An 11,395-nucleotide genomic window follows, 5' to 3' on the forward strand; every position below is an offset into this window, starting at 1 on the left:
TCTACGTGTGGATAAGCTCAATTTGGTCTGATGTGATTATGCTGGAATCACAAGGGGACTTACATTCGAATGCCTGAGCGTTTGATTTGCTGGAACTCAAGTCCTATCTACTCACCAAGGAGAATAAAGAAATAGCAAAAGGTGCAAGGCTCAGAAAGTCTACTCTAAGACCTAGAATGCAAGAAGATAAATGAACGACTAGGTGGAGTCCTATTGGGCTAGGTCTCACCATCAAACTGAACAATTCAACACCAGCTCAATGCGATCTTCTAGGGTAGTTTTGAAGATGTTCAAATCATCACCGTCAAGCACTGATCACCATTCAAGTTAATGCATGAACAATAGACGCATAACAATTCGAGATTAACCTCATTCAATGCCAGTTGACCATGCAGGGTGCCCTTACAATCAGCAAGAGGCTAGTGGTTTGGACTAGGCGGATTCCACGCGAGTGCATTCAGTAACTTCCTTCATTCAATCTAATTATCTACCATCTAATATGAAGACTCAACAAAGAAACCATGCATATTGCAAAGAAACAACACACTTCACCATAACTTCAATGAAAATGGAGTTCATTTACAATCAAGGCAACAATTTCTTGCCTTCTCTTCCTAATCTACTCTAATTGCTATCTAAGCTTCTATTCTAGCTACTAACTCTTGACTATTAGCTATTTTCTTATTATTCACTATTAACTAACTATTAACCTTTACAAATGAAGAGCCAGAGCTTTATATAGAGAGCTCTTTACAATTCAATGGCTCTGATTGATTTACAATCAATGGCTAGGATTACAAAATGGAAACCCTAATTAGGGTTTGTTACAACAAACTCCTCTAGCCAATGATAAAATTACATTCAATGCTTGTGAACCAATAGGAAACTGGGGTAGGTGCCTCAAAGTTTGTGTCATCACTAGTGAGTCAGGTACATTGAATCTGGACATGCTGATGTGGACCTATCTGACTGGAGGAACAGTGACTGGGATGCCACCTTGTCCTACACTTGCCTAGTCAAGGAACGTCGTATCTTTTTTGATACTCAATGTGGTGATGATGAGAAGCTAACTTTGATTAACTCTTCTGAAACTATTTGCTTCTTCAACGTACCCTTGCACTAACCTTGGTTGATCCTCCTTCGTCCTCGATGTGCTTGAGGAACGATGTACCCTTCCTTGGCTCTCTTGTGTTTGATGAAGCCTCTTCACGGTCAAGTCACTCCTCATCTGGTAGCTCACCACGGCTTGAAGTATTTATAAGATATTTCTTCTCTGCCATCTTGCGATTTCTCCATGTGGTAGAATGAGGTCTTTGAGGATGGTTAACTCCATTGCTTGCAACTCTTTGAACACTCGAAGTCCTTCAACTTGGAAGCACTTTGAGTCCTCTCTCATGCATTTGAAGTGTCCTTGATGATGATAAAACTTGAAGAGGTCGCCCTTGTCTTGGCCTGATCTCCCTCCAACTTGATTTTATTGATCTACAAAACAAACAAAAGATGGTGTCAAGCACTTATGATATATTCATCCTAACATGGAATTTCTCACTTCAAACCATTAACAAGAAGGCATTAGAATCAATTTGCTCTGGACCCTCTGGAAGGACAGGCCCTATAATGAAATTCGCTCTAGAAGGACGTGACCTATAATGAAATTCGCTCTGGACCCTCTGAAAGGGTCAGGAGTGAAATTTGACAAAGTTGCTCAATTTACCTTACATAGACTTCATTTTCAACCTTACCTTACCAAGATCAAATCATTTGCCTCCAAAAATGCTTAAGAATAGGTTTCACTCAAGAGCCTAGGCAAAACAAAAGACCTCCTAGGAATTTCGCTCTGGACCCTCTGAGAGGCACAGGAGCGAAATTGGCATTTTTGGACAAATTCTTCACACTTTGTGACCACAACTCACTCAAATGCATGCCTAAGGATGCCTCTGAGTTCAATCAACCTCAATCAACATTAGGCTTGATACAAAATTGAGAGCAAAAGGAGGTTTCAAGAGAATTCGCTCTGGACCCTCTGAGAGGTACAAGAGCAAAATTTGGTAAATAGGGCTTAGGCATTGATAAAATTTCCTCTTAGCTTGCTTGTTCATGCTATTTTAGCTTCAAACCATCTTAGGAAAAGACCCTGACGGCAATTTGCTTTAAAATTGGGAGGAAAATACATGTTTTTGAGAAATTCGCTCATGTACATTTGGAAGGGTCAGGAGCGAAATTGTTCCTCTAGGCCCATTTCTTCCTTCTTTTCACTCATCTTTACCTTAGACTTGACTTTTGAATCCTTTTCTTGCCATGCATGACCACCATCCAATGCTTCTAGTGAGGAATTAGGTCATTTGGAGAATTTCGCTCTGGACCCTTTGGAAGGGTCAGGAGCTTAGAAGAAATTCGCTCTGGACCCTTTTGGAAGAGTCAGGAGCGAAATTTACAATTATGCTCAAATCCCTCACATTCTCAAGATCCAAGAGCATTCTTCTAGGTCCCAAATCACTTTAAGTCATTAATATTGCCTTAATCACACCATAGGAACAAAGGGTTCAACCCAAACAAGGAGCAAATAGGTGTTTTAAGAAAATTCGCTCCTATCCCTTTGGAAGGGTCAGGAGCGAATTTGGTGTTTTTGCCCAAATTCTCCATTTCTTCATGTTCCAAGTATATTTATCTTCTTCAAAGACGCCATGGGAGCAAGGTTTGTGATGCAAATTAGGACCAAGAAGGGAGATATAAGGAAATTCGCTCTAGACCCTTTGGAAGGGTCGGGAGCGAATTTGAGGAATTAGTCTTAGATATCATCCAAACACTCAAACTTCACCCTCATTCACATTGTTCTCACCTTAGGACATGCTAACAAATCACCTTAAGGTGGCGCCTAGTTCAAAATGTTGGATCAAAAGAACATCCTGACAATTTAGCTTAGGTACCTTTGGAAGGACATGACCCAAAGAGGAATTTCGCTCTGGACCCTTTGGAAGGGTCAGGAGCGTAATTTGCTTCTTAGCTCAAATTCTCCAATTTTCTTCATCTCACTTGCTTGCAACTCACTTCCAAAGGCATGGATAGATCATTTTTCATTCACTCAAGGCGTGGAATCAAGGATTTTAACCCATGTTAGAAGCAGGAGAGGTTTTTAGAGAAATTCGCTCTGGACCCTTTGAAAGGGTTGGGAGCGAAATTGATGTTTAAGGCTCAATTTCCTCATCCCATCTCGTTCCAACTTGCTCACAAGGCATAGATAGGTCACTCCTCACTCAGTCAAGGTGTAGGAGCAAGCTTTGAGGTCTAAACTAGCAGCAAGAGAAGAGTCTAAGGAAATTCGCTCTGGACCCTTTGGAAGGGTCAGGAGCAAATTTTGCAATAATGCTCAAATTCTTGACCTTTTCTCCAAATTTCCAAGTCTAAGTTTGTCCAAGACGTCTCCAAGGGTGAATTCAAGCTAATTTCCTCCCAATCCATGCCTTAAAGTGAAGTTTTTATCTAAAATAGGAGGGCAAAGAGAGCTAAGGAAGATTTCGCTCCTGTCCCTTTGAGAGGGTCAGGAGCGAAATTGAGAGGTTCTCACTCAAATTCCTCATTGTCCATGATCAAAAATTTGCTCAATTTAATGTCCAAGGCATCCTTGACTTGACTCAATGGCATAGGTCTCAAAAGGCAAGACTCCTAGCATGATACAAAGACTCCCTCAAACTCAATCAAGACTCAACCCTAGAAGCAAGACCCAGGCCTAACTAAGAGGAAAATTTCAACAAAGACCCTGACCTGGACCACCTACTGACCCATTTCAACTCAAGCAAACCATCCTGCCCTAATGAGCTCTCTAGAAACTCTCCAATGCAAAGATTAATAGACAAAACCCAAATGACAGAGCCAAGAAAACCAACCCTACAAAGCAAAAAGCAGGGGTCCCCATTTGCAATAGGGCGATGTGTAAATATGTCACAACACAATAGGCCCTGGAATAAGAGGGTCTATGGAAGAAAGCCACAACCCATAGCATTTGGAGTTTTGATGAACCAAGCTGGTAAAAGGGTGTGATGTCCCCACCCTAGTCAGTCTCTGTGACTGATGGGTTAGCTTATTATTTTTGGACTCTCGTAGGCTAACATTCTGGATAGAGAGTCTCAGTTACAGTACCACTTCTTTAGTTCAGTCTTGGGTTCAGTTCCAAGGCCTTAGCAGTTGGTGTGTGGGCTTAGTTGCGGGACAATATTTTTAGAAAGTCAATATGGCAGTTGTGCTATGTTTAGTCAGGGTACCTAGACACATGGGGGTTATTCAACGTTGACTCCAGCTTCTAACGGCACATCAAAAGACTGAATAATGAAGAAGATATGAATATTCTAGTGGTTAAGTTATTTATTTAACTTACATGATTATTATAAAGTCATAAAGTGACTTTATTATATTAGAAGGCCACTTAATATTATAAAGTGATTTTAATTAAATCACTTAAGTGAAATATGGCGCCCAAGTGACTATTGAAACTATGCAAAAGTAATTAAATACATTTTAAATGTATTTAAATGCATTTAGGTGTACTTGTGGAAAATCGTGTCATTTGGGGGTTATAAGGGAATTAAAGGCAATTCAAACTCATATTGATTATTTGACATTGTGTAATATTCCCCTTAAATTTTTTTTGTTTTTAGCAATAAGAATTACAAAGCAAACACCATAACCCGTTAAGGTTAGAGAAATAATCCAAACAACTAAAAGGGAACCCTTCCACCTTTTGTTCACCGAGAGCCCAATCTAGGAGGGTGAGAGCATACAATGTTCCGAGGATTGTTAGCACCGTAAACCAAACTGAAAAATTACAATGCATGGGCAGCAAGTCAGCCCCCGCTGCTTATCTAGCAGGATAGAAACTAAACTTCTTGGCAGTAAACCAGCCAAGGAAAACAACAAGAAACTTAAACTCAATCACTCTATTGCGTATTTCAGCGGGAGGACGTTACATAAAGCTATCACTCTACCGCATATTTCAGTGGGAGGACAATACATAAAACTTATCACTCGACCACTTATTCAGTGAGAGGACTGAGTTACAAATACCAAAAAATAGGCGGCAAGCCTGCCTCTTCCACTTGTTCAGCGGGTATGCTTACAGTCCAGAATTGGTTGATAGTACTACTATTCAACCTTACAAAATATAGGAAAGATAGAATAGAAGAGAATGCTGATCACAGAAGATATTATTACCAAACCAGCTCAACACCAACTTCCTTAAATCTGATATAAATAACAACAGGCTGGAAATGCATAACCAGCAGCACTAAATCACACTAAAATGCTCCCAACTCTCGCCAAACTCACTCAACACACCCCCAAACTCACCCAAACTGACACTAAGAACCAAGCGACTAAGAACAAACTAAAATAGAGCTTCTAAACATCCCTAATTACCAAGCACACATCCCAATGCACTCCCAAAAACCCACGCCAAAGCTGAAAAGTACGATTTGCAATATAAATTCGAATACTCCAAATTAAAGGCTGCAAACTTGCAAATCACATCGCCTACAGCATAGAAGTTGTTCGAGCCAATACCCAGAATGATAGGTCGCATAGGCAGGGAGGTAGAATTGAAACTTCGCTTCAGCCACACAAGAACTAGCAACACAGAAAAATTACAGCAGCAAACCAACTCTCTCAAAACCACACACGCAATCCACAAGAACACCACAAAATTCACACAAAAGAGCCTCAGCTAGGAGTGATGTCTCACACTCAAAACTGCAATTGAAAAGTCTAGGAGGTTTTCACCCTCGAAGAACTCTGAAATCAATCCAACAACATAACATTATATTTTCTCTGGATAACCAAATGAGGAGCCAAACACCTGTATATATAGATTTTCAAGTCTGAAATTCAAATTCAATTCCCACCAAATCCACCTCTCCAATTTGCATTTCATTTCCAATTGTGGACCCAAGTATGGCGTCCCCCCCTAAGTCAAACCCAATCCTAGCAAAGGAGACCACGATTTTTGGCATAAAATATACTTTGTCACATAAAATAAAGTCTCCTTATTCATTTTGGTGTCCCCCTTCATGGCACAAATAATTCGCCTAGCAAACTTAGGATAACTCCAATACTGATTATCAACAAAATCCAGGATGAAGCTGAGCAATGAAGACCACAGGACTGAGCTGGATCAAGACCATATCCAAGACTACCAAAAATAGAAATGCCCTAAACTGTCACTTACTAAAAATAGTAAGTCATGAAATACTGCTCCAAAAATCATGATCTTCGCACCCAGAGAAAGATCTTGGAAAGCTCAGTAAGACTGCACCAACCAGACAGCCAAACCCTAACTTACTAAAAATAGTAAGTTCACATTTCATCAAAGAGTCAACTGCATGTTATGCCATACTAGAGTTCATGGAAAACCTAGAAGGAAACCACAAGCAGGACTGAAGAATTCCCTCCTGACTAACCCTGACAAGCTTGAGCAGAACTCCATAGAAGATGGAAACCCTAATTCTCCTTTCCACATAGCCTACGGGTCTCCGGAATAGGCCAATGGACCACTAAATGCATCATCACTAAGAAGGGGACATTACACATTGCTTGATATTTTCTCTGTGGATTGTCTGAGACAAGGGTTTCAGAGGGCTTGCTATTGAAGAACGTTCATTCTACATGGATCTGTGATTCTGAGGCTGTGAAAGATCAGCTGAATTATTGCAAACTGAGAGGGCTTCACACGGAAGTATTCATGTGCTTCATCAGAGGTTATTTATGTTAGTTATTTGCAGATTTTGAATAAGGAGGCAATATAGGTTAGACGCCTCATTAGCAACATTAGATCAATTCAATAAGCAACCGTACTAGTATTTCTAGTATTTCTAGTATTTCTAGCAGCATTAGATCAATTCAATAAGCAGTCGTACCAGTATTTTTAGCTAGCCGTACCAATCAGCTTGGCACGTGGGCTCTAGAGAAGGGGCGTTTTGCCTAGGAGGCTAGAAGGCCTACCCAAAGTGCATTTTGAATGCACATTTCCCAATGCCTAGTCCTTTCAAGCTATTCCATCCACTTTTTGGCTTAGAGAAATCACTTTTTGGAATTGTACGACCATTTTGGTCAGTTTCCCGGTTTTGGCTTGCAAACACCAAATTTCTTCATTTAAAATAAGCTAAGGACCCACGGGTATGCAATTAGAAATAGGATTTATTGTAGCAGGTATCTTATTCGTAATATAGTTGCAGTTGCTCTCAATTTTATTTCTATTTGATTTTATGTGCAATTCTTGCCTAGCACATGTGTTATTTTATGCTTTAAAATTGTTCAAAAACCATGAAAATCCAAAAACACAACAGCAATAGTATTACAGGGGAGTTAGAACTAGCAGGGTTCTTACACACACACACACAAAGAGAGAGAGAGAGAGAGAGAGAGAGAGAGAGAGAGAGAAATTAAATTCTAGAGCTGTGTTAGTGACGATGAGTGAATGAGTGTGGAATGACAAGTAATAGAGGGTGGGAAAACCACCCACCATTCCAAATATAAGGGAAATCTGCCATGGTGACGTAGAAAGGACCAAGAGTCCCTTCATGGGAGTTCATGCAAGTGAATAGCCAATAAGAGGGTGATCACCCAAAGAAAGATGATGTTACAAGGCTTGCACGAAGGTTGGAGTTTCTCAAGGACTGCCATGAATTTAGCAGTGGTCTTAGCTAAGCAAGCCAAGGAGAACTAGCACCTGGAATAGAGGAAGTGTAAACCCCTATGTTTTGTAACTAACCAAGCAACTGTAAATGAAAGTAAAATCTTTATTTTGTTATTAAAGGAATAAGAGATATTTACATTATTACCCTTTAAATGTGTGTGGAGTGCCTTTCTACACAAGTGTGTGATTTTGGTTCATCACCCTAGTTAATGCTCGTTTACTTGTGGGTGACTCTTTGTGTTTAGGCTTTGGAATGTGCATATGTGTGTATTTGTTGGATGCATGGATAGGACTGGGCATGCAGCTTAATTGTGTATATATTGGATGCATGAATAGTGTGTAGAGCTAGATGACTTTCTAAGACATTTTCATTAAATCTGCCATTTGTCACCATTGTAAATTAGAAAAGCAGAGAGTAAAGAGATTTTTATCTATTCTTTTGGGATTCTCAACAAATAAAGCTTGTCTTGTAAACGAGAATCCAATCATAGTATTTGAGAATCCCAGTTCATGCATAGTAGAAACATTTTATTGAAAGCTAGATAGCAAATCAAATAAAAAATAACACTCCAACTCAATCAAAGAGAATGTTTGACACAGAGTAGTTGTGTCTTATATTTTCTTAAATACAAAACAGCATATGAATTTTAATATCTTATTGATCAGCCAGAATCTAAAGGATGATGCAACCTTTGGCAATTAAGTTATAAAATGAACTTTATTAATAATTTTTGTTCTCTTAAACCTTGGGCATACTTTTTAATCAGTCTTAGCAAATAGCCCAGAAAAAGGTCTGATCTTTTGGCAGGTTCCAAGGCATTTATATATCCAAACTTAATACAGTATACTGCCTTTTCTTTCCTTTGAACAAAGAATAATTTTTGCATTTCACAGGAATTTTCTCTTCAATTGTTATAGAACAACCCTGTAATGCCTTTCTGCTATATTACACTTTTGGGGCAGTGAAGTTTCAAGGGAGAAAAACATGTTGAGATGGTAGACGAGAAAAGTTTAGGGAATGAAACTAAGAACAGAATAAAATTATAAGATGAAAAATTTAAGAGTTAAGATACAAAAGTAAGAAGATAATAAAACCAGAAGGTGTATGTGAGTGTAACTGTATGAAGAACTCTGCAAAGACAAGTAATTGTGTTTTAAAAAACTTTAAACCTGTATCTCAAACACTTTGAATCAACATAAAAGAAAGAAGACTATAATGACAATGAAGAATAAACTAAGATTCGGGAAGGAAAATGCACAGGATGTAATTAGGAAGGGCTAAGAGGCTACAAACAGAGCAAAGCAAACACTCATAGCATTCATTCCTTCCGTGGGAATGACTAATTGATTTTAGTTTTGTCTTCCAGGTTTGATTTGATTTTTTTTCAAAATGAATTGTGGCAATTCATCTCTGATATCAAGCTCCAGCATTCTTTTCTATTGATATGTTTGTTGTCAAAATCAGAGTACATACTCAAAAGTAGGTGGAACCAATGACCATCTACCATCATATTTATCATTAAGATCATCTGAGCCTGATCTATATTTGACCATATAGCTTTGAATGGGTTTCCCAATTGTCCTTCTATTCTCCAGCTATTTAAGTCAGGGTGCCATGAACTTCAAGGCTTGGTCCCAAGATAGAGCAAACTTTCAAAAAAGAAAACACAGACACACATATAACTTGTGTACTGGTATCGGTAAACTACCAAAGCTTTTTAGTATACGTTACGTATGGTTTTTTAGCCCAAATTCTCTCCTAAATTGATCCACTTCTCACATGAGTTTCCTGTTGCCAATGGAAATGACAATCATGTTGATTACATAGATCTTTCCAATCATGTAAAAAATAAAGCTTATTTTAAGGTCCACAGTATATTGCACTTAAATGGAGAGAAAAAAATGGCTAGAAGAAAAGATATGGATCTATTGTCTTTATGGTTCTAATTCATTTTTTGGTCGCATTTTAGCTTATTCTACGATTAAGGGATCATTCTACAATACATTGAATTGCTATTTTCGTCTGCTATTTCTCAGTTGCTATGTATTCTTTAAAAGTATGTTTCAAACATGCTCCAAGATCTCGAAAGCCCAAGTTTGAATTTGTTTGCAATTTTTTGTTAGTTGTGTGAAATACGGGTAAAAGTAAATGACAGGTTAGGCTCCGTATCAATTTTGTTTGGACTGTAACAACTATACAATTTGCTTAGAATATCATAGATTTGTATGGTATAAAGACTGTCTTTACATCCGGCTTGACTATAACCAAAAGAATGAAAGTCCAGAGTGCATGTCTCCTAGCACATCGGCAATTGGCAAAAAGAGCCTATGTTGTTGGCAAAGTTGCACAGTTTCAATGCAGGAAAAGCCCTGCAAATTGAAGAGTGAAGTGAAAATTGGTGAAGAGCTTGCCAATAACTCGGTGGAGAGTTATATATGGCACCCAAACAACTAAACTTGGACCATTATGAAATCTTACGAGTAGTTTGCTATGTATATTGCATACATTGTCAAACTTGGAAATGATTCTGAAAGTGTGCACTTCATCCATTTTCCCAGAGACTCGACTCAAGTAGAAAGTATTTGGGCATTCGAAATTGTAAACATGCCTCTGTGTGCAGTGAGTACAAGCCTTGGATATTAATCACTAGTTGGCTCGAAATTCCCATGAAATCATTGCCCCACAATAAAAGTTCCATTCAACCTTAAAGGGCAATCATATTTGGGCTTGACCGTGTTCAAATAATTAGATGTGAAGGCAAAATTTATAATTTTTCCTCTCGCTTAAACCTCTCCAATTCAAAACGACATGCTGTGTAACACACAAAACCAGAGATAGAAAGGCCAAATAATAATTACCTCTGTTCGTCATCTGTCCAATGGATGTCTTGGCAAGGAGAGGCCTTTCCCTTTCCTTCCTCACGTTCCCCATCAACTTGAATTACACCCTTTACTTTGTCATCAAATGCATAGTCTGGCAAGGGCACTTTCCCATTCTCTATACAGTTCAAATCCTCCAACAAAATCTCATAATGTTTTTTGACTTCATCGGGGCTCTTCCCTCCTCCTACCATAGAAGCCACATTCTGCCAGCGATCAGGAGTGTCCTTATCATAGATAGCCAATGCAGTCTCAAACATCTTGTTCTCCTCGCCACTCCAATCTGCAAAGGCTCTCCATCTTTCCATCATATCTCACTACCTTGTGAACACAAAGTTTGCCTGTACAATCCTCACATTCTACAGTACTAAAACAAATGGTTTATACAAATTTACCATTCCTGACTCTCTCGTGCAGGAAACCTACGAATCAAAGAAGTTGATATAGCTTTCTAAATCAGTAATGGGTGTGAATGGCCAACAAAGAATTGAAAAGACCCCACACCTAACTAGAATCTGAAAAAACTCCTCAACATGATCCATTCAAATTATACTACAAGGAACCGGAGACTCGAATACCATCCTATGAAATGTAGAGGTGACACGAGTATTGGGTTGCCAAAAGTTGTCAAAAGTTGTCAAAGATTTAATGGGAAATCTTTTATCAGTCTCCACACGTTACCCTCGTTTATTACGACCGTTGGATATATTAGAGACTTTCCAAGACGATTTAAATATTCAGCGAGTCAAAGATACCAACTTCTATTTGCCATTCCTATTGGCTCTTAAAACCTTTAGGAGTTTTCTTCGAAGTTGAAGGGAAGAGAAGTGGGTA

At 38.8% G+C, this 11,395-nt stretch overlaps 1 protein-coding gene across 3 annotated transcripts in view; it reads right to left on the minus strand.

Annotated features, from left to right (window-relative positions):
* The window catches only part of LOC131071448 (transcription factor RADIALIS), a 121,328-nt gene extending 110,159 nt beyond the window's left edge, over window positions 1-11,169 (minus strand). The window contains exon 1 of one of the 3 annotated variants that reach the window (XM_058007297.2): window positions 10,541-11,161. In XM_058007297.2, the coding sequence (XP_057863280.1) occupies window positions 10,541-10,872 (332 nt within the window). In that variant the 5' untranslated portion in view covers window positions 10,873-11,161. Of the gene's footprint in view, window positions 1-10,540 lie in introns of all 3 variants that reach the window. The other 2 variants (XM_058007289.2, XM_058007303.2) reach the window with 2 other exon arrangements.
* Between the last annotated feature and the right edge of the window lie 226 nt (window positions 11,170-11,395).

Source organism: Cryptomeria japonica, chromosome 1 (genome assembly GCF_030272615.1).
Source record: "Cryptomeria japonica chromosome 1, Sugi_1.0, whole genome shotgun sequence".
NCBI classification, from domain to species: domain Eukaryota; kingdom Viridiplantae; phylum Streptophyta; class Pinopsida; order Cupressales; family Cupressaceae; genus Cryptomeria; species Cryptomeria japonica.